Genomic DNA, 24,072 nt, shown 5'->3' with positions numbered 1-24,072 from the left:
TTTGGAGAGAGAAACAGAGTTAATGTTTCACATTCAATGTAACGGAGTTGAGGAGGAACTTCTTCACTCAAAGGGTGGTGAATCTCTGGAATTCTCTGCCCGTTGAAGTGGTGGAGGCTGCCTCGCTAAATATTTTTAAGAAGCGGGTTGATGGGTTTTTGATAAGAGAGGGGATTAAGGGTTATGGGGAGAGGGCGGGAAAGTGGAACTGAGCCACGACAGATCAGCCATGATCTTATTGAATGGCGGGGCAGGCTCGAAGGGCCATATGGCCTACTCCTGCTCCTATTTCTTATGTTCTTATGTTCTTATGTAACTACTTCAGAACGAAAGAGAAGGAAAAATGTGATGGGTTTGGTGCTGGTGAGGAAAGGGGGGAGTGTCAGGCAGAATGAAAGGGTAAATCCAGCTTTGACAAAGGGTCATCTGGACTCAAAACATCAGCTCTTTTCTCTCCTTACAGATGCTGCCAGACCTGCTGAGATTATCCAGCATTTTCCCTTTTGGTTTCAGATTCCAGCATCCGTAGTAATTTGCTTTTATCCGGGGTAACTTGGGGATTAGTTAGACGGCGGGGAAGATTAAATGACAAGAATGTCCTGGAACAAAAGACAAAGTGGGAGATAATGATTGTAGTAAAGAAACAAAGCAATTTTGTCATTAGACTACTTTAACTGGATCCCCAGTTACTTGTTTCGCTTTCTCTCATTATCAGGAATACAGTCGAACTCTTTCATACTGTCCCTTTACCTGATTCTGTACAGTCCCTGGACAAATGTTGAGGTGAACCACAGCTTAAAGGTCTCTCTTGCCAATATATTTATCTTCATTGCACATTCTTTTACTTATTCACCAATTAACATTTTACATTTTGCAGCAAATAAAACTCAGTCTTTCAAACTACTAACTCACTATTGATTCACTCAGTTCAGGCTCACCGCTCGTTCAAGTATCTGTTACTGACTGGTAGCTAATTATCACAGTAATCTTTCATACAAGATACACTGGTTCAAAAATACACTTTGTGAAAGACAATAGATTACTTTCTTGATCAGGTCGAACAATCAGCCTTATTCTTGAGCCAGACTTTGAGAGAAGATAATGTCCTCCAGGTTGCCAAAGTTACTGAAGATGTTCTTAGTTTCAACAGTGAGCATCTTGTGCTAATTCAGCAGTGCCCAAAGGCATTTAGCTTTACACAGTATCAATTTCTTCAATGAAATTCTTGTCACATGATAGAACACTACAGCACAAACAGGCCCTTCAGCCCACAAGTTGCGCCGATTGTATCCCTACCTTCTAGGCCTATCTATAACCTTCAATCCCATTAAATCCCATGTACTCATCCAGAAGTCTCTTAAAAGACCCCAACGAGTTCGCCTCCACCACCACCGACAGCAGCCGATTCCACTCACTCACCACCCTCTGAGCGAAAAACTTACCCCTGACATCTCCTCTGTACCTACTCCAAAGTTTAACATGGCTTCATTGACCTTGTTACTTGCAACTGTGAATATAGATGAAAGTGATTATTTTTATCTCGGAGGTATCTCTACAGTTTCCTACATCACAACAGTGACCACACGTCAAAATGACTTCCTTGGCTGTGAAAGATTTTCAGAATCCTGCGGTCATGACAGGAGCTGTAGAAATGCAATTTATTTTTAGAAGTAGTCCCCAAACTTTGGATACATCACACTCAGTCTGCTCGTGGAGATCATGAATAAAGACTCAGTCTCAATTTTGAATAACAACCCTGTCTTTCACTCCAGATCCCCTGTTTAAAAAAAACCATACACAATATATTGTGGAATTATTTGTTTTAAAACAGAACGAGTTGTTGTGATTTGGAATTCACTGCCTCAAAATGTCAGAGGAAGCAAATTAAATTGTATCTTTCAGAAGGTAACTGGACAGATGCTGGAAAAGGGATTAATGGGAGAGTTTGTTCAAAGAGCCAGCATGGGCACAATGGGTGGAATGGCCTCCGTCTCTACTCTGAGACTCGTTTGCATTTGAAAGGAGTGGAAAATATCTGGAACCCACTTCCTACGAGGCAGAGAGAAGCAGAGATTATGGAATGTTTCCAAAAGGAAATTGGATGGGCACTTGAGGGAAATAAACCTACAGGGATAGAACAGGGCAATAGTTTAGAAACATAGAAAAACTACAGCACAAACAGGCCCTTCGGCCCACAAGTTAGCGCCCATCGTATCTCAACCTACTAGGCTTACCTATAACCCTCAATTCTATTAAGTCCCATGTACTCATCCAGAAGTCTCTTAAAAGACCCTATCGAATTTGCCTCCACCACCACCACCGATGGCAGCCGATTCCACTCACCTACCACCCTCTGAGTGAAAAATTTACCCCTGACATCTCCTCTGTACCTACTCCCCAGCACCTTAAACCTGTGTCCTCTTGTGGCAGCCATTTCAGCCCTGGGAAAAAGCCTCTGAGAATCCACCCTATCTATACCTGTCAACATCTTATAAACCTCTATCAGGTCCCCTCTCATCCTTCGTCTCTCCAAGGAGAAAAGACCGAGCTCTCTTAACCTATCCTCATAAGGCATGCCACCCAATCCAGGCAACATCCTTGTAAATCTCCTCTGCACCCTTTCAATGGCTTCCACATCTTTCTTGTAATGAGGCAACCAGAACTGAGCACAGTACTCCAAGTGGGGTCTGACCAGGGTCTTCTACAGAGAGCTGGCTTGATCAACAGAGCTGGCTTAGACTCAATTATTCGAATGGCCCCATTCCCGATCCATCTAAAGAGAGTGTCACTTGATGGGTATTCATAAAGCAAATGAAGGCAGCAGCAAAGTCTGATGGTTAAAAGAGCTAACTCTTTATTGGGCTGAGGACTGTGGGAGCAGCAGGGTGCAGGGCTACTGCAGTGGAGAATGGGCACAGGAGCTGACTGGATGGTGGCTGTCAGTCTGCCTCAAGATCATAGAACCCTACAGAGAAGAAAGAGGCCCTTCGAGTCTGCACCAAACACAATCCCACCCAGGCCCTACCCCCATATCCCTACATATTTTACCCACTAATCTCTCTAACCTACACATCCTAAGGGGCATTTTTTCAGATGGCCAATCAACCTAACCTGCACATCTTTGGACTGTGGGAGGAAACCGGAGTACCCGGAGGAATCCCATGCAGACACGAGGAGAATGTGCAAACTTCACACAGACAGTGACCCGAGCCGGGAATCGAACCCAGGTCCCTGGAGCTGTGAAGCAGCAGTGCTAACTACTGTGCCACCACTCAAACATAGATTGAGTGAACATAGACATGAGTGTTGTGCTCCTGAGGGAAATACCACCCCATGATAGAGGCACAACTCCCTCAGCCATCGTGACTAAAAACAATGATTGATTACTGCCTGTTCTGTGAATATGTGACTGAAAGCACATCTCGGCCAGTGAGATCCTGAGTAGAATAAGCTGACAAAAGGGTTTTGCCAGTGTTGACCTGCAGAAACAGGACACAAAGAAAGGTTCCCCTGTGTCTGGCACTCAGAGATATTGGAAGAAAAGCCCATCGGCAGGGAGCCTGATCAACTCACCTCACCTTGCAATGGGTAGCATTTGAGTTCAAGCCATGAGTTTTCTGTTTTGTTCAATTAGTATTTTGGCAAATGTTGAGTAAAAAGGCAGTTCAAGTGTTTACTGAATGTTTGAAGGTCATTGGTTTTTCAGCAAGTTAAGGAAAGAATAGTTCATGTTCATTGAGTATTTATCTTTAATAAAGAATGAGTTATACACAATGTTCTGTGTCAACATTTCGTTGTCTGCCACATTCGTTGATACCCCAGTCTGAGGGTCAACGAGAAATTTCAGCTGCTCCAGTCTCTCCAACTCACTTAAGTTCCTCATCCCTGGATTCATTCTTGTAAATCTCCTCTGCACCCTTTGTAGTGGGGAATTCTGTTTCAGTGGCCGGATTACTTTAGAAATACTAAAAAGTAGTTCTGTTTAATAACATTCGCAAAGGTAAATGAAACTCAAATTTAAAGCGTAATAAAATTTATTTTGAAAACTAGTTTCGTTATAAGACATGGAAACAATACAAAGAACAACACAGCACAGGAAACAGGCCCTTCAGCTCTACAAGCCCGCACCACCCATTTCAACACTCAGTGAGTGCCTCATGCCAATCCTTCTTCTACCTACGACTTTTGTCTACACCTCTTGGACTCCACAATAAAGGGGTGCAAATTTAGAGAATTATATGTGTGCCAGATTGAGGGAGGTCTAATTTAGGGACAATTTGTTAGCACCAATCAGCCTCAAAGCACGTTTTTGGGGTGTGGGAGGAAACCCGGACCACCCGGAGAAAACCCATGCAAGCACGGGGAGAATGTGCAAACTCCCCCAGACACCGAACCAAGCCGGAGATCCAACCCGGGTCCCTGTATCTGCACAGCAAACAGTGATAGTCACTGAGCTGTCGTGTTGCCCGTCAGTTGGTCCAGTTTTAGCGTACACTAACGACGTGAAGCACTAGGCAACTCTCGAAGCAACATCCAAGTACAAAGAACAAAAGACATACATTAGACAATTACAATACTTCAGCTGAAGGGCGATCTGGCGATGCTTCAGTACCTTGAGTTTTCTCTGCAGATCTCAACATTTCGTGCCAAAAACTTGAACAATTATACAATTCAGTAATCTTTAAATACAGCCCAGCAATTAACATGAGCTCATTTAATACTTGTCAATCTATTCATAACAACATTCTGAAATCAAATTACAATCTGACACCTTAAATAATGGTTTCTCATTTATTCATTTTGCTATCAGAAGTAACAACAGCTTAGCAATACAAAGCTATATTATTAACTCATTCAGCATTTTGTGAAGTAGTTAGAATTGATATTTCTGCTGAATGTGGGCCCAATCATCCAGCAGAATCCCCAGACTAAACTCCCTGTTCTCAAATACAAATTTATATCATTTGTTCTCTTAAACAATGCATAGCTTCATAACTGTACCGTTTTCAACCTACATTGTAATCAAGTCTTCATGGTTTAGTCAATTCACTAAATTAAACCTCAAGTTAAGAATCATAGAACCCTACAGTGCAGAAAGAGGCCCTTTGGCCCATCAAGTCTGCACCGACCACAATCTCACCCAGGCCCTGTCCCCATATCCCTACACATTTACCCGCTAATCCCTCTAACCTACACATCCCAGGACACTGAGGGGCAATTTCTTAGCATGGCCAATCAACCTAACCCGCACATCTTTGGACTGTGGGAGGAAACCGGAGTACCCGGAGGAAACCCACGCAGACACGAGGAGAATATGCAAACTCCACACAGACAGTGACCCGAGTCAGGATTTGAACCCAGGTCCCTGGAGCTGTGAAGCAGCAGTGTTAATGTGTTGTTCTGAGTTCTACAATCAATTACTGGCAAAATGATTAGTTTTACATTTATGACTGTAATGTCTGTTCATTTCCAAAAGCTTTTATTAAAATATTAGCTGCTTGGTGTCCCTATGTTGGATATTATATAGAGTCATAGAGGTTTACAGCATGGAAACAGGCCCCTCGGCCAAACCTGTCCATGCCGCCCCTTTTTTAAACCCCTAAGCTAGTCCCAATTGATTGCGTTTGGCCCATATCCCTCTATACCCATCGTACCAATGTAACTGTCTAAATGCTTTTTAAAAGACAAAATTGTACCTGCCGCGACTACTACCAGTAGTAGCTTGTTCCAGACTCTCATCGCCCTCTGTGTGAAAAAATTGTCCCTCTGGAACCTTTTGTATCTTTCCCCTCTCACCTTAAATCTATGCTCTTCAGTTTTACATTCCCCGACCTTTGGGAAAAGATATTGACTATCTAGCTGATCTATGCCCCTCATTATTTTATAGACCTCTATGAGATCACCCCTCAGCCTCCAATGCTCCAGAAAAAAAAGTCCCACTCTATCCAAGTTCTCCTTATAATTCAAGCCATCAAGTCCCAGTAGCATCTTAATAAATCTTTTATGAACTCTTTTTGGTTTAATAACATCCTTCCTATAATAGCGTGACCAGAATTGCACACAGTATTCCAAGTGTGGCCCTACCAATGTCTTGTACAACTTCAACAAGACGTCCCAACTCCTGTACTCAATGTTCTGACCAATGAAATCAAGCATGCCGAATGCCTTCTTCACCACTCTGTCCACCTGTGACTCCACTTTCAAGGAGCTATGAACACGTACCCCTAGATTTCTTTGTTTTGTAACTCTCCCCAGCGCCCTGCCATTAACTGAGTAAGTCCTGCCCTGGTTCGATCGACCAAAATGCATCACCTCACATTTATCTAAATTAAACTCCAGCTGCCATTCGTCAGCCCACTGACCCAACTGATCAAGATCCGGTTGCAATCCTAGATACCCTTCTTCCTAGACACCAATCTTGGTGTCATCTGCAAACTTACTAAACATGCCCACTAAATTCTCATCCAAATCATTAATATAAATGACATATAACAGTGGATGCAGCACCGATCCCTGAGGCATACCACTGGTCACAGGTCTCCAGTTTGAAAAACAACCCTCCACAACCACCCTCTGTCTTCTGTCATCAAGCCAAATTTGTATCCAATTGGCTACCTCACCCTGGATCCCGTGATTAAATTCCCTTCATCAACCACTCTAAGAATTTCACATCTTTCCTAAAGCGTGGGGCCCATAGAGAGGGTTCCATTCTAGAGGGATAGAATTGAACAGCAGGGAGGTTATGTTCAATGTGTTTAGAACCAGGGTTAGACTACACTGGGAACACTGTCAACATTGGTGATCTCCATTTAGAAAAAGGAAAGAGAGGCACTGGAGAAGGGGCGAGAAAGATTCACGAGAATAATCTCAGAACTGAGAGCATTTCACCCTCAGGAAAGGCTGGGGCTGCTTTTCTCTAGAAAAGAGAAGACTGAGAAATGACCTGATGGAAGTTTTTAAGATTATGAAAGGGGTTCAATAATCCAATAGGGATTTCAGGAGAAACCTCTTTATCCAGTGAGTGATGGGAATGTGGAACTCACTCCCACAGCGAGTGGCTGAGGTGAATGGCATGAATACATTGAAGGGGAAGCCAGATATATCTATGAGGGAGAAAGGAATAGAAGGATATGGTGATGGGGGAGATGACACGGGGTGGGTGGAGGCTCCTGTGGAGTACAAATACTGACATAGACCAATTGAGCCGACTGGCCCTGCACTGTAGCCTCAATGGAACAGAGACAAATGTATTCATTTTAGATTTACCTGTCGCAGTCGGAAAAACATTATTTACTATCCAGGATAAAATAGATGTTCTTCATTAGCTTTTGTGGACCATTTCAATGGAAATGTGCTCTCCCAGGGTCAAAGAGCATCAGGCCACAGGAAGCAAAGTTGTGAAACCAACCAGAATGTACCCATCGTATAGAGCCTTGGTTAGGACACAGCTGGAATACTGTGTGCAGTGTTAGGCCCTTACCTTAGGGAAGATATTATTCCAAAGAGGGAGTGCAAACATTCACCAGACATGTTCCTGTCCTATGGAAAGAGATCGGGGAAACTGGGCCTGTGTTCTCTGGAGTTTTGAATAATGAGAGGTGATCTCATTGAAGCTTACAAAATACTGAAAGGAATAGACAGAGTCGGAGCAGGTGAGACATTTCCCCTGGGTGGAAAGTCTAGAAGCTAGGGGCATAAGTAGGAAAGAAGTGGGAAGCCATTTTTTCACTCAGAGGGTTGTGAATCTTTAGAATTCTCTACCCTGGAGGGTTGTGGAAGCTCAATCATCGAGTGTGTTTAAAGCAGAAAGTGACAGATTTCTAAATACCAATAACACAACGGGATATGGGGATAGTGTGAGGAAAAAGGCACTGAAGTGGATGGTCAGCCACGATCATATTGAATGGTAGACCAGACTCGATGGGCTGAATGGCCACCTCCTGCTCCTATGTTGCACAGATAAGAAGGGAAGTAGGTTGAGAAGAAATAGGGAGATACAAAGTGATTAAGGATAGGTTAAGCAAGTGGGGAAAGATCTGCCAAATGGAGTATAATGCGGGAAAATGTGAAATTGTACATTTTAACTGGAAGAATGAAAAAGGAGCTCATTATCTAAATGGTGAGAGATTACAGAGCTCTGAGGTGCAGAGGGATCTGGATGTCCTAGTGCATGAATCATAAAAGGCTAGTATGCAGGGACAAGAAGTAATTTGGAAAGCTAATAAAATGTTATTGTTTATTGCGAGGGGAATTGAATACAAAAGTAGGGAGTTTATGCTTCAGTTATACAGAACATCGGTGAGACCACATCTGGAGTGCCATGCACAGTACTGCTCTCATTTAAGGAATGATGTAAATGTGTTGGAAGCAGTTGAGAGAAGATTTACTAGATTCATATCTGAATTGGAGGTTGGTCTTATGAGGAATATTTGGACAGGCTGGGCTTGTGTCTGGTGGAGTTTAGGTGACTTGATTGAACCATATACGATCCTGAGGGCCCTTGACAGGGTGGATGTGGAAAGGATGTTTTACCCCCTTGATAAGCAAGGGGGTGAAAGGTTATCGAGGGTTGGCGGGAATGTGGAGTTGAGGTTACAATCAGATCGACTTATTGAATGGTGGAGTAGGCTTGAGGGGCCAAGTGGCCTACTCATGTTCCTGATTTGTATGTTATCACATCTTTTATAATAGAATGCAGTATTTTCCCTCCTACTGAGGTGTCAGGCTAATGTGTTCCCCATTTCCTCTCTCCCTCCTTAAACAGTGGAGTTACATTTACCACCTTCCAATCTGAAGCAACCTTTTCACAATCTATAGAATTTGGAAAGATAACCACCAATGTATCCACTATCTCTCCAGCCACCTCTGGGATGCAGATCATCTGTTTTTGGGGATTTATTCGCTTTGAACCTCATTATTTTTTTCCTGTACTATTTTTTCACTCAAACTAATCTCTTCCAGTTCCTCACACCCAGTACTCCCTTAGCTCTTGTGTTTTTGGGATGATTTCTGTATCTTCCACTGCAAAGACAGACACACATTGATTAGTTTCTTTGCCATTTCCCTATTCCCCATTATAAACTCTCCTGTCCCTGGATCCACATTTGACTTTGCTAATCTTTTCCTTTTCACATACCGATAGATTTTCCAGTCGGTTTTTATGTTTCTCGCCGGGTTGCTCTCATTTTCAGTTTCTTGGGCCTCCTCTGTTGAATTCTGAAACAAATTCCCAATCTTCAGGCTTACTATTGTTTTGGCCACTTTATGATTTGATCCTTTGATCTAATGGAATCTTTATTTTTTATTATTAGCCATAGTTGCATCACATTTCCTGTAGGGATTTTGTTCCTTAAAGGAATTTATATTGTAAATACGTAACAATTCCTTAAATTCTCGTGATTGCCTGTCTCCCATCATACATTTTAATGTAGTTTCCCGATCAACACAGCCAACCTACCCCTCATCCCTTGATAGTTTCCTTCTGTGAGAAATTATACAAAATAACCATATAACTACAACAGCCCATCTCCATGGCTACGTGGCATGCTTCAGAGGGTTGGAAACAGAAATACAAACTAAATATGTATTAATTTGCAAACACACTTCCATTCACTGATCCTTGAGCTATACGGCACCACGTGTTCACAAAAAGGAGCAAATGACATCAGCTGACTGGAAACAAAGTTGTGAGACCGGCCAGTCCAGCAGAAAGAAAGTCTCTGATTCTCCCACTTCACCAACTATCAGAATGAACAGGGTTCAGTCCTGGATGTGATTAACAGCAATAACAGCTGAATCCCAACCCCTGTAAGCACTTGTGTATTCACTGGTGTCTCTGCAGGTCAAATAACTGAGTGAATCCCTTCCCACACTCCCCAGCCTCTCCCCAGTGTGAACTTAGTGGTGTCTCAGCAGGCCTCCCTCAGCCACTCTGCCCCTGCAGCCCTGCTCCCCACCCTCTCCTCCCCTCCTCCATCCCCTCCCTTCCCCCACTGCCTTCCCTTCCACGCTGCCTTTCCTGTCTTCTCCCCTTCCCACCCTCTTTCTCTCCTCCCCTCCCCCACCCATTTCCATCCTGCCTCCTCTGCCCCCCTAACCCCACTCCCTCCTCATCTGCTTACCCTTTTCCTCCCTCCACATTCCCTACACCCACCCTCCTCCTGAGTCCTGCTCCTCTCCTCCTCCTCCACCCCGACTCCCTCTCCTCCCCCATCCCCACACTCCCCCTTCCCCTCAGCCACTCACCCCTCCTCCTTCACCCCCTCCCCTACCTCACCTCTTCCTGCCCCTCCCCCTCCTCTTCCCAACCTCCCCTCCCACTCTCCCCCCTCCTTCACCCCCTCCCCTACCTCACCTCTTCCTGCCCCTCCCCCTCCTCTTCCCAACCTCCCCTCCCACTCTCCCCCTCCACCCTCCCACCTCGTCATCTCCCCTTCCCACCCCTCTTTTTCCCCTCCCACCATCTTCCCACTTCTCCCCTTCCCTCTACCCCTCCCCTCTATCCCCTTCCCTCCCACCACCAGCACCCCTCCTCTACTCCCTCCCCTCTATCCCTCACCCTCCATCCTCAAACACCCCCCTTCCCTCCACCCCTCCTCCCCTGAGAGACCAAGAGGGAGAGTTCTTCAATCAACTAAGTTGTGTTCAGACTTTTTCTCAAAAGAATCAACACACTGTATGTATCACCAAGCTAATTTATTTTACTCATTGTATTCTCACATAAAAGTAGACATGAGTTTGTTAACATCAACAAAAATAGACATTAAGCCTTGGATGTGATTAACAGAAAAAAAATCAGTATCATTATATGTGAATCTGCTGGTGTCTCAGTAGATGGGATGACTGAGTGAATCCCTTCCCACATTGGAAGCAGATGAACGGTCTCTCCCCAGTGTGAACTCGCTGGTGTGCGGAGAGTTGCGATGATTGCCCGAACCCAGCCCCACAGTGAGAACACCTGAATGGTCTCTCATCTGTGTGAACATGTTGATGGGACTTCAGCTCACTGGAACGCTTATAGCATCTTTCACAATGTGGACATTTGAAAGGTCTCTCGTCAGTGTGAACTCGCTGGTGCGTCAGCAGGTTAGCTGACTGAGTGAATCCCTTCCCACACTTGGAGCAGGTGAATGGTTTCTCCCCAGTGTGAACTCGTTGGTGCACAGCGAGGTCAGATGATGTCTTAAATCCGGTGCCACAATGAGAGCATCTGAACGGTCTCTCGTCAGTGTGAACACGTTGATGGGACATCAGTTCCCCAGAACTTTTATAGCACTTCCCACAATCTGGGCATTTAAAAGGTCTCTGGTCACTGTGAACTCGCTGGTGTGTCAGAAGGTTGGATAACTGAGTGAATCCCTTCCCACACTGAGAACATGTGAATGGCCTCTCCCCTGTGTGAACTCGCTGGTGTGCAGTGAGTTGAGATGACCATCTGAAGCCAGTCCCGCAGTTCGAGCACCTGTACGGTCTCTCGTCAGTGTGAACACGTTGATGGGACATCAGATCCCCAGAGCTTTTAAAGCACTTCCTGCAGTCTGAACATTTAAAATGTTTCTCCTCAGTGTGAACTTGCTGGTGTCTTAGCAGGTGGGATGAATGAGCGAATCCTTTCCCACACACCAGACAGGTGAATGGTCTCTCCCCAGTATGGATGCGTCGATGAGTTTCCAGTCGGGATGGGTAACTGAATCTCTTCCCACAATCCCCACATTTCCACGGTTTCTCTCCGTTGTGACTGTGTTTATGTTCTGATAGGTCTGATGACTGGCTGAATCCTTGTCCGTATGCTTTTTCCTCACTGTGAACAGTGCTTTTTCCTTCCATGTTCAAAATCCAATGATATTCAGGATACGATAAATTGGGCAAATCTGTCAGATCCTGATGTGATGTTTGGTGTCAGTTTCCGAAGTGCAAACCCTCTCCTTCTCACATTCTGTGAAATTGATTTAAAACAGAAGGTCATAGAATTCCTACACTTCAGAAGCAGGCCAGTCAGCGCATTAAGTTTGCACCAACTCTCTGACAGAGTATATTACTCAAGTTGTCTCCCCATAACCTCACACATTAACCATGGCTATTCCAGCTAAACTACACTTCTTGGGCCATTAAGGGGGAAATTTACTATTGTCAACTCACCTAACCTGCACATCTTTTGACTGGGAGGAAACTGGAGCACCGAGAGGAAACCCATACAGATACTGGGAAATTGTGCAAACCTCATACAGACAGTCACCCAAGGCCAGGTTTGAACTTGGGTCGCTGGTGCTATGAGGCAGCAGTGCTGTCCACTGTGTCAACATGCCATCAGTAAAAGACAAAGGCAGGAGGTAAAATTGAGCTGAATGAATCCGGTAATTTGTGGGACTGGCACTAGGATAGGGGAGCATGAAAGCTGCTGGATTGTTGTAAAAAACCCAACGAATTCACCAACGTTCTTCAGGGATGTGACACAAGATCCAAGCCTTTGTCACAGGAGAGAGAGACATAAGAGAGAAAGTGACAGACAGAGATACACTGAGACACCAATGTCAGAGACACCAATATCAGAAACACAATGGTGAAACAAATAAATTCTTGTATCTACAATGCAATCAAATCTTCAACTGCATCTCCAAAGCTTCCAACCTCCAATACATAGAAAGACCAAGGTAGCAGGTGTACCTGAACAACATCACCTCCAGTTCTAAGTCCAAGTCACACAATCTCCTGACTTGTCTGAAATCAAGTACCTAGGAAGCAGACGTTGTCTCCATTTAAAAATTGGAAACGCTGAAGCCATTGCCTTCAATGCCCGTCACAAACTCGACTCAGTAGACTCTGACTACAACCCTCTCCCTGATAACAGCCTGAAGCTAAACTATACAGTTTACTACTTTGGTGTTGCACTTGACCACAAGATGAGCTTCCAACCACATACTCACACCATCACCAAGATGGCCTATTTCCACCTCAGTACCATCATCCGATTCCACCCTAGTCTCAGCTCATCTGCTGCTGAAACTCCCATCCATTCCTTTGTTACCTTGAGGCTTAACTATCCGAACACGCTCCCGGCCAGCCCTCCATATTTAATCTCCCTGTAATCTTTAGCTCATCTAAAACTCTGTGGTCCGTTTGCTTACTTGCAACAAGTCTTCATACAAAGAACTGTACAGCACAAGAAAAGGCCCTCTGACCCACCGAGCCTGCACCGGCACATGACACCTTTCTACACTGAAGACCAGTTGCCTCAACGCAGTCCAAATCCCCCTATTCCTTGCCAATTCATATATCTGCCAAGATGCCTCTTAAATGTTGCTATTGTATCTTTTTCCATTACCTCCTCTGACAGCACATTCCAGGCACTTACCACCCTCTATGTAAAAAAAAAACTTGCCTGCACATCTCCTTTAAACTTTTCTCCTTTTACTTTAAACCTATCTCTCTTAGTAATTGACGTTTCTATTCTGGGGAAAAAGACTCAGATTATTGATTTGATACATGCCTCACAGAATTTTTTGAACTTCTGTCAGGTCGCCCCTCAGCCTCCAATGTTCAAGTGAAAACACATCAAGTTTGCCCAATCTCGCCTCATAGTAATAGACTTCAAGCAACATCCTGGTAAATCTTTTCTGTACCCTCTTCAAACCCTCCACACCCTTCTAGTAGAATGCTGACCAGAACTGTATGCAATATTCCAAATGTGGCCGAAATGAAGTTCTAGATAGCTGCAAAGAACTTGCCAATTTTTATACGTTACGCCCCAAGCAATGGAAGCAAGCATGCCGTATTCCTTCTTGACAACCTTACCCACGTGTGTTGTCACTTTCACACATCATCCTGTGTTCACTGATCTAGAAGGACTCCTGGTGAAAAAACATTCAAATGTTCATCCTTATTTTCCTCATGTTTGTGACCATCCTTATTTCTGTAATCTCCTCCAACCACACACCCTCTGAGATCTCTACACTTATCTAATTCTGGCCTCTTGAATATTCCTGATTTCAATCACTCAGAATCATAGAATCCCTACAGTGCAGAAGGAGGCCATTCAGCCCATTGGGTCTGCACCGACCACAATCCAACCTAGGCCCTATCCCCATGCATTTAAGCTAGCTAGTCCCTCTGACATTAAGAGGCAATGTAGCATGGCCAACGCACCACAAATGACTGTTTTTTCATTTAACTGGGCCACAAGCTCTGGAATTTCCTCCTTAAACATCTCCACCTCACTTTCCACCTTTACGATTCAGCATAAAACCTCCCTCTTTGACCAAGCTTTTGTTCACCTGCCATAATATGTTTATGTGGCTCAGTTTCAAATGTTACTTTGTAACATTTCAATGAAAATGACTGACTCAGAAAATGAAATGACTGAGAATCATGTCAGTTGGAATTTCCTGCTTCACCTCCCACAGCAGTCTGAGATGCAATTCATCTAGGCCTGGGGATTTGTTGAAGCCTCCAATACCTCATTTCCTGTGTCAAATTGCTGAAGGTTCTCACAGTTCCTTTTCTTGAATCCTGTACCTACGTTCTCCTCCTCTTAAATAAATATTTCTCATCTGTCTTCACTTAACACCTTTTTTAATTTCCTACAGCTTCAAACACAGCTTGTTCCTTTGGTTTCGAATGGGCCCTACTCTTCCCTGATTAATCTCTTTCTGGTAATTATTTATAGAATATTTTATGATTCTCCCTAATCTTGTTCCCAATTCCTTTTTCATGATCCCTTTTTCGCTCTTCGAATTGGAAAGCTCTATGATGTTAAAGTCACAATATAAATACAGATATAGTCACTGCCTTGGGTATACAGGGTTGTTCTGCCTCATCAGACATTCTGATTGTGACACAGTTTGACGGACAAGTTGTTGCCACATTGCCCCCTCCAAAGACGACAGCCACACATGCGCCTTGCCCCCAATGAAGATGATGTGGAGATGCCAGCGTTGGACTGGAGTGGCAACAATGAGAAGTCTCACAACACCAGGTTAAAGTCAAAAAGGTTTATTTGGAATCACACGCTTTGGGAGTGCTGCTCCTTCATCAGCTAAGTGGAAAAGTTGGTTTCACAAATATGTCATATATAGACAAAGAGTGCAAGATAATGGTTGGAATGTGAGTCTTTACAGGTAATCAAGTCTTTATTGATTTGATTTATTATTGCTACATGTATTAGTATACATAGTGTTTCTTGCACACTATACATACAAAGCATACTGTTCATAGAGAAGGAAAGAAGACAGTGCAGAATGTAGTGTTACACTCATAGCTAGGGTGTAGAGAAAGATCAACTTAATGTGAGATAGGTCCAAAAGTCTGATGGCAACGTGGAAAAAACTGAGTCAGTTGGTACATGACCTCAGACTTCTGTATCTTCTTCCTGATGGAAGAAGATGGGAGAGAATGTTGGGGGTGCATGGGGTCCTTAATTATGCTGGCTGCTTTGCTGAGGCAGCAAGAAGTGTAGACAGAGTCAATGGATGGGAGGCTGGTTTGCAAAATGAATTGGCTTACATTCATGACCTTTCGTAGTTTCTTGCAGTCTTGGCAAGAGCAGGCACCATACCAAGCTGTGATACAACCAAAAAAAACGTTTTCTATGGTGCATCTGTAAAAGTTGCTGAAAGTCATAGCTGACATACAAAATTTCTTTAGTCTTCTGAGAAAGTAGAGGTATTGGTGGGCTTTCCTAACAATAGCGTTGGCATGGGGGGAACCAGGACAGGTTGTTGGTCATCTGGACACCTAAAAACTTGAAGCTCTCAACCATTACAGGTAGAGACAATGCGAGTGGAGAGAGGGTTAATCACAGGTTCAAGGGGTGTGTATTGTCTCATGCCAGGACAGTTTGTAGGACTTTGCGAGCCCAGGCCAAATGGTGGGGGTTTCATGTAGTGTGATATGAACCCAAGATGCCGGTTGGGCCATCCTCATGCAAGCAGAACCTGGCTATCTTTCACCGAGTTTCTGCTCGGTGAAAAAAATTCACACCTCTTTAACCTGTGATTATCCCTCTCTCCACTTGCACTGTATGTACCTGTAAAGACGTGCACTCCAACTATTATTCACATTCCAATCTTTAATTATGTTGCAATTGTGTCTTTATATGCTCTGTTTGCGAACCTAACTCCTCACTCACCTGAAGGAGCAGCGCTCCGCAAGCTTGTGCTACCAAATGAATCTGTTGGACTTTAACCTGGTGTTGTGAGACTTCTTACTGCGTCCAATAAAGATGGCGGCTCTCAACCCGCGTCTGAAATTGATAGTAATCTGACGCCTCACTCGACGTAATAGAGAACTGACAACCGGCAAGTTATCTTTCGGTGTTTACGGCTCACGTAACATATTTACGAAACCTCTCCGCCGACCGGCCAAATCCACCTCAGTCTGGTATTTTAATTCCACTTGGAAACCTTCCGCATCAAGCCTCCATCGCCGCTACTCACACTGCGCATGCTCCACTCCCAGCCACGCCCCTCGTTCACTCCGATTGGTTGGAGAACCAGCCGCTCGGTGCTCCGGCCCCGCCCCTCTCCTCCTATTGGTCTGGAGCTGCTGTCAAGCAGCCGGGCATTGTGACGTTTTCAGATTGTGGGCGGGGCCACAGCCTCAAACTGAGTTGCTGATTATTGGCAGTATTTTGTGTTTGGGAATTAGAGCTAGAGATGAATGGTCAGTTCCCCTGGGGCTGGGGGATTCACACTCATTATCATTGCAACTTTATACCAGACAGTCCCCGCTTCAATTCTCACTGCAAATCTTGTGTTTAAAAGTTATCCAAACTAGAAGAAATTAGAGATTAAATGCGAGATAACAAATACAATTAACACAGAAAAATGAGGTAATGCATTTTATCAGTTAAAAACGTTTACATATAGACTCAATGGTTTAAGTTGCAGAGGAAAAGACGACGTTGGAAAACTCTAGTTAACATCTTGTCTTATTAATCAGCAGGTACAAAGCTCCAGTCTCAGCAACTTTAAAACTTATGAAATATAAACTGACCAGGGAAGATAGTTACTCAGCACTGCAGTGCTGTCAGTAAGCAGTGCCATTCAGCCCAGCTGGTCCTCTCCTTGTCCCTTTAAAGGTGGAAAACTGGGACATCCTATCTCCAAACACAACCCATCCTGTTCACACCAAGAATATCAGAACGATTGCATCTTGAACAGTGTGGACAAGAAACTGTGTGTAAAGATTGGGAAGGGGTTTGCAAGAATTATGAGTCAATGTTTAATTTTAAGGAGATGGTGGTGAATCCATTCGAGTGAGGGGCAGTATCAGTAATTGTGCGGAAATTGGGAGATCGGTAATATGATTCAATGGAAGAGATGGTGAGTCTCATGGGCAAGATGAGCATTGACAACATGAGCGCAGATCAATTCTAGAAAGCTGTGATTTCAGGATTCAGACAAGGGGGGAGCTTCAGAGACAGTTTGTCTCTGAAGGGAAACAGCAGAGGCAGATGATGGGATTGTCTAAATCTGACAAAGAAGTTCCATTTGCTCCTTAGACTTGTTGGAGGTGAGGATGGAGGAGACAGGGGAGAGGGAGAGACCTTCAAAAGAAACTAATGTATTTGAGATATTAAAGAAATTCAACACTATTTAATAAAATTTAAATTTATTTGAATTCTGTTCAGAGTGTTAACCACTCTAAATGGGGTGGCATTTATTAGCATCAGCAGAAACAAACCCTAAGTAAACGTGGTTCAGTCCTGAGTCTGAATGACAGCAAAATCCAATCAATGTTCTAAATTGTGAACTTGCTGATGTTTCAGCAGGTTGGACGACTGACTGAATCCCTTCCCACACTGGGAGCAGGTGAATGGTTTCACCCCAGTGTGAATTTCCTGGTGTGCAGTGAGTTGAGATGACCACCTGAATCCAGTCCCACAGTGAGAGCACTTGAAGGGTCTCTTGTCAGTGTGAATACGTTGATGGGATATCAGGTTCCCAGAAATTTTAAAACACTTCCCACAGTCTGGACATTTAAAAGGTCTCTCATCAGTGTGAACTTGCTGATGTTTCAGTAGGTGGGCTGACTGAGTGAACCCCTTCCCACACTGAGAGCAGGTGAATGGTCTCTCCCCTGTGTGACTTCGCTGATGCACAGTAAGTTGAGATGATGTCTTGAACCCTGACCTGCAGTGAGAGCATCTGAATGGTTTCTCGTCAGTGTGAACACGTTGATGGGTCATCAGATTCCCAGAACTTTTATAGCACTTCCCACAGTCTGAGCATTGAAAAGGTCTCTTGTCAGCATGAACTAGCTGGTGTTTCAGCAGGTTGGATGACTGAGTGAATCCCATCCCACACTGAGAGCAGGTGAATGGCCTCTTCCCAGTGTGGATTTCCTGGTGTGCAGTGAGTTGAGATGACCATCTGAACCCCATCCCACAGTGAGAACACCTGAACGGTCTCTCATCAGTGTGAACACGTTGATGGGATATCAGTTCCCCAGAACTTTTAAAGCACCTCTCACATTTTGGGCATTTAAAAGGTTTCTCAACAGTGTGAACTTCCTGGTGTCTCAATAGGTGGGATGAACGAGTGAATCCCTTCCCACACTCGGTGCAGATGAATGGTCGCTCCCCAGTGTGAGTGCGCCGGTGGGTTTCCAACACTGATGGATAGTCAAATCCCTTCCCACAGTCTCCACATTTCCACAGTTTCTCCCCATTGTGATCAGTGCTTTTTCTGTCCATTTCCAAAGGCTGACGATCCTCAGAACCTGATGAACTGAGAAACTCTATCAGGTCCTGATGTGACATTTGGTTTCAGTTTCCCTGATTGAAAATCCTCCCCTTTTAACAGCCTGTGAAAGTAATTCAAAAGAGAATAAAGGATGTGAGAGAAAACCCACAAAGTCAGTTCGTGAAATTGAGCTGAATGAATCAGGTAAGTTGTGGGGCCAGCACGAGAAAAAAGTTACCATGAAATGATGTGATGTGAATAGGATAGTTAAGAAGCCATATGGAACACTTGCTTTTATTAGTTGTGGCATAGAGTATAAGAGCAAGGAACATAGAACATAGAAGGAGGTAACGTTGGAGTGGTATTGAGTGTTGGTTAGACCTCAACACAATGGGTGTACAGAGAAGATCCAGCAGGATATTTTCTGAGATGGAACATTTGAACTAAAAGGAGTGATTGGAAAGGCTCGGATTGTTTTCTTTATAGCAGAGAAGGCTGAGGGGGACATGGTTGAGTGTATAACATCATGAGGGGTATGGACAGGATGAGTAGGGAGCAGCTATTACCCTTAGCTGAAAGGTCAATTGCGAGGGGACTGAGCTTTTGGGTGAGGGGCAGGAGATTCAGATGAGATTTGAGAAAAAAAGTGTGGTGGGAAACTGAAATGCACTACTTGGGAAAGTAGTAGAGGCCAGAATCTTTGCAAACAAAAAAAATTGAATGAGCACTTGAAATATCATAAGAGCTAGCAGCAGGAGTAGGCCATCTGGCCCCTCGAGCCTGCCCTGCCATTCAATAAGATCATGGCTGATCTTTTCGTGGACTCAGCTCCACTTACCCACCCGCTCACCATAACCCTTAATTCCTTTACTGTTCAAAAATCTATCTATCCTTGCCTTAAAAACATTCAATGAGGGAGCCTCAACTGGGCAGGGAATTCCACAGATTCACAACTCTTTGTGTGAAGAAGTTCCTCCTCAACTTAGTTCTAAATCCACTACGAGGCACATCACTAGTCACTGATCACCAACCGACCAGGAAAACACCCATTTACCCCCACTCTTTACTTTCTGTTAGTTAACCAATCCTCTATCCATGCTAATACATTATCTATAACACTGTGCACCTTCACCTTATGTAGCAGCCTTTGACGCGGCACTTTGTCAAATGCCTTCTGGAAATCCAGATACATCAAATCCACAGGTTCCCCACTGTCCACTGCGTATGTAATGTTCTCAAAGAATTCCACCAAATTAGTCAAACATGACCTGCCCTTCGTGAACCCATGCTGCATCTTCCCAATGGGACAATTTCTATTGGTTTCAGTTTCCCGACTGCAAATCTTCCTCTTCTAATATCCTGTGAAATTGATTTAAAACAGTGAGGGAGAACCCACAAAAACACAAAGGCAGGTTGTGAACTTGAGCTGAATAAATCCGGTAAGTTGTGGGGCCTTTTTCCCTCGGATGGTGACGGCTAACACGAGGGGACATAGCTTTAAATTAAGGGGTGGTAATTATAGGATGGATGTCAGAGGTAGGTTCTTTACTCAGAGGGTAGTAAGGGCGTGGAATGCCCTGCCTGCAGCAGTTGCAGACTCGCCAACTTTAAGGGTGTTCAAATGGTCAGTGGATAGGCACATGGATAACATTGGAATAGTTTAGGTTAGAGGGTCATTAGATTGGTTCCACTGGTCGGCACAACATTGAGGGCCGAAGGGCCTGTACTGCGCTGTAATGTTCTATTTCTCCTCTATTGTATTGTGACTAATCTGACTCTCCCAATCTACATGCAGATTAAAGTCACCCATAATCACAGATGTTCCTTTAACACACGCGTCTCTGATTTCCTGTCTAATGCTTTTCCCAACATTACCACTACAATTTGGTGGTCTGTGTACCAACCCCACCCATGTTTTTTTTGCCCCTTGTTGTTTCTTAATTTGACCCATACAGATTCCACATCATCTATGCTAGTATCTTTTCTCAATATTGTACCAATATCATCTATAATCAATGTAACTTTGCCACCTTGTCCTTTCCATCTGTCTTTTCTAAACACTGAATAGCCCTCAATGTTTAATTCCCATCTTTGCTCACCTTGGAGCCAAGTCTCCGTAATGCCCAACTATATCATACCCCTTTACATCTCTCTGTGCAACTAATTCAGCCATTTGTTTCCAAAGCTCTGAGCATTCGGGTACAAATACTTAAGATGGGCACCTTTAACCTTTCTTTTCTCTTTTCTATTAAGTTTTACTCTCCTTATCTAACTCTGACGCTTGATTTCTCTGCCTTACACTTTCCTTATTCTCTTTACTATCTTTTCCTCTTGTTCTTAATTCCCCCAGTTCTGAATCCTTGCAACACTTCCCACCCCCCCACTATATTAGTTTGAACCCTCCCCAACGACTCTAGCAAGTGCCTCTGCCTCCCCCAAGGACATCAGTCCTGATCCTGCCCAGGTGTAACACCTCCAGTTTGTATAGGCCACACCTCCTCCAGAAATGGTCCCAATGCCCGTGGAATCGGAAACCCTCCCCTCACAACATCTTTTCAGCCACATATTCATCCTACGTATGCTGCTGTTTGTACGCCGACTAGCATCTGGCACAGGAAGTAATCCTGAAATCACTACCTTGGAGGTCCAGATTGCTTCCCAGCTCCCTATATTTTACTTTTAGCACCTCTTTTTTTTTTAAATCTATGTCATTTGTACCAACAACCATTGGCTGTTGGCCCTCCCTCTTCAGAATGTCCTGCAACTATTCCGAGATATCCTTGACCCTAACACCAGGGAGGTAACATATCATCCTGGAGTCTCGTTTGTAGCCACAGAAATGCCTAACTATTCTCCTTAGAATTGATTTGGAACATGGTCTTATATGAAAAGTGTTATATAGCACAAATTATTATTGTTGATTTGGACACATATCATTGTTCCTTCATCATTGCTGGGTGAATAATCAGTAACTCCATACCTAACAGCATTGTGGCAGCTCCTTAACCGCGCAGTGGGTCAAGGAGAACAACCAACATCTTCTCCACAGGCAACTGGGGATTGAGAATATAGTGAGAGTATCTGTGGAGAGAGAAAAACAGAGTCAACGTTACACACTGTTCAATAAAAATCACAGGGAACAAAAATGATGCAAAACTTGAGGCTCAATTTAAGCTCAGAAGAGGAGGAGAAATGGAACACACTCAGGAGCTGTTTTTCCTGCACTATGAAAGATACTGAGGGAAAATAAAGCTGGGAAGTCAGCAGCATACGGTCAGGGGATGTGTAGCGGTGCAAACCTAATTTAGACAGTCATCAGAATTCTCAGGAAATTATGAAAGAGCTTAAATACACCTATTATTTGAACAGGGAGTTAGAGAATGGCAGAGAGATGATCAGGGAGGGGCACAGGTGAAACAGAGCAATGGTTGCAAACGGATTCAGATCTCTGGTAAAGGAGTCACATCAGCTCCAGAGACGTGGAACCTCTCACAGGTCATGAAAAGTTCTAAACAGTAGATGAGTGGTCAAAAATATATATCTCTGAAAGAAGGTCTCCTTTTTCAAGGAGAAAATCTCCTGTTGGAACCTGCAGCTGGAAAGATACCAGAAAGACTGGAGTCAGAAAAAAATCTCACAGCTGAGGAAGTCCCCAGTGAGCTGCAGTGATGTCACCGTGTGATGATATCACAGACATGGACACAGCACATCTGGGTCTGCGCAAACCAGAGATCATCAAACATTATGGAGGATGGGAGGGTGCAGAGGACATTTCCAGAATGATTTCAGTTGCCAGGTTATGCTGGAGGTACTGGGGTTGCTTTCTCTCGAGCAAAGGAGATTGAGGAGAGAGCTAATAAAATGTGTACAAATTGATGACACTTTTAGATAAGGTAGTTAAAAAAAGCTGTTCACATCAGCTGATCATAAAAAGGAATAAAGAAAATAGATTTATAATTCAAGCCATGATTGATAGCCAAGTTCCGCACATGAAGGAGGCCTCAACCAGGATCTTGGGTTCACGTCACACTATCTGTAACCCTCACGACTTGCAAAATCTCACTAACCATCCTGGTTGGAGACAATACACATCTCTTTAACCTGTGCTTAGCCCTCGCTCCACTCACATTGTCTGTGCCTTTAAGACTTGATTACCTGTAAAGACTCGCATTCCAACCATTATTTTGTAAATTGAGTTTGTGTCTTTATATGCCCTGTTTGTGAACTGAAATTCCACTCACCTAATGAAGGGGCAGCACTCCGAAAGCTAATGGCTTGTGCTACCAAATAAACCTGTTGGACTTTAACCTGGTGTTGTGAGACTTCTTGCAGAGCAATTTACCCAGGCCCTACCCCTATAATCCCAATCATCTCCTAACCTGCACATCTTTGGAGTTTGGGAGGAAATTGGAGCATTTGAAGGGAACCCACACAGACACTGAGACAACATGCAAACTCCACACACATAAGTCACCCAAGGCTGCAAGTGAACGCCGGACCCTTGCGCTGTGAGACAGCAGTGCTAACCACTATGCCACCTATAATCCATCACTATCAGTCCAGAATAGAAACTAAGAGACAAACAGTTCTCTTGTTTAGAGTTTTCTGTATGTAAATACTCCCCTTCTAATCCCCCGTGAAAGGAGTTTCCAAAACCCATCAATGAGTCCAGGATAGAAACTCACAACATTCTCTCCTCCTGCTGCCTGGAGCAGGATGAGCGCGCATGCGCCGTGCTGCACAGCCCCCTCCCCGAACCATCGCCGGTCTGTTGGTGACAAACGCAAGGCCACGAGTTTCTGATAGCAGGTTTACGGCCTGCACCGAGTGCTTATGAACCCTTCCTGCCCACTCCGCCGGCTTTATTTCTCCCGCTCTAGCCACTAATTGTTATTCCGCTGCAGTCGCCATTTTTCTTACCTACTCACGGCGGCTCCGCTCAGAGAGCAACATTGCGCATGCTCAGGGGGAAAGAGCGCACGACGCATGCTCCAATCACTCTCCACAAGGCGCATGCTTAGGGGGAAAGCGCACTCGGCGCATGCTCCAATCATGCTCCACAATGCGCATGCTTAGGGGGAAAGCGCGCTCGGCGCATGCTCCAATCACTCTCCACAATGCGCATGCGAGTCATTGGGCGGGAAGTTAGGGCATCGATCATGCCGAAGTGGTGAAATCCCGCCCCGCCATCCCAGTCGTTTCTACATCAGGCAAAGAAAAGACAAAATCGCATACGGGTCAATGGGAGATAAAAACATAACGTTCTGGTCTGGAAAGGTATGTGGAAAGGGACCAGCATACTTTTAATGTCAGTTTAGTGACTTTTCAGCAGCACTGAATCAGTGCACAACCTTAACCCTGGCTCTCAAGCCACAGAAATTCCCAGATATAC

The 24,072-nt window shown here is 44.3% G+C and overlaps 3 protein-coding genes across 3 annotated transcripts in view; 1 reads left to right on the top strand and 2 right to left on the bottom strand.

The window, feature by feature from the left end:
* The window catches only part of LOC145361862 (uncharacterized), a 66,951-nt gene extending 49,506 nt beyond the window's left edge, over positions 1 to 17,445 (bottom strand). Inside the window, exons 1-3 of the mRNA XM_080217848.1 lie at positions 16,181 to 17,445; positions 11,348 to 11,935; positions 10,810 to 11,263 (exon numbers count right to left, since the gene is read on the bottom strand). Of these exons, the coding sequence (XP_080073974.1) occupies positions 10,810 to 11,263; positions 11,348 to 11,826 (933 nt within the window). The 5' untranslated portion in view covers positions 11,827 to 11,935; positions 16,181 to 17,445. The remainder of the gene's footprint in view (positions 1 to 10,809; positions 11,264 to 11,347; positions 11,936 to 16,180) is intronic.
* The window catches only part of LOC145361871 (uncharacterized), a 70,761-nt gene that overhangs the window by 4,704 nt on the left and 41,985 nt on the right, over positions 1 to 24,072 (top strand). The window lies entirely within an intron of this gene.
* Positions 17,457 to 23,619, bottom strand: LOC145361863 (uncharacterized). The gene is made up of 3 exons (XM_080217849.1): positions 23,601 to 23,619; positions 21,661 to 21,761; positions 17,457 to 18,801 (listed from the first exon to the last, which is right to left on the bottom strand). The coding sequence occupies exon 3, from the start codon at positions 18,755 to 18,757 to the stop codon at positions 17,729 to 17,731; it is 1,029 nt and encodes a 342-aa protein (XP_080073975.1). The 5' UTR covers positions 18,758 to 18,801; positions 21,661 to 21,761; positions 23,601 to 23,619; the 3' UTR covers positions 17,457 to 17,728.

This window comes from Carcharhinus amblyrhynchos, chromosome X, assembly GCF_965287045.1.
Source record: "Carcharhinus amblyrhynchos chromosome X, sCarAmb.v2.hapA, whole genome shotgun sequence".
Classification (NCBI taxonomy): Eukaryota; Metazoa; Chordata; class Chondrichthyes; order Carcharhiniformes; family Carcharhinidae; genus Carcharhinus; species Carcharhinus amblyrhynchos.
The sequence above is the reverse complement of the archived record's forward strand: the minus strand, read 5'-3'. Positions and strand labels throughout refer to the sequence as shown.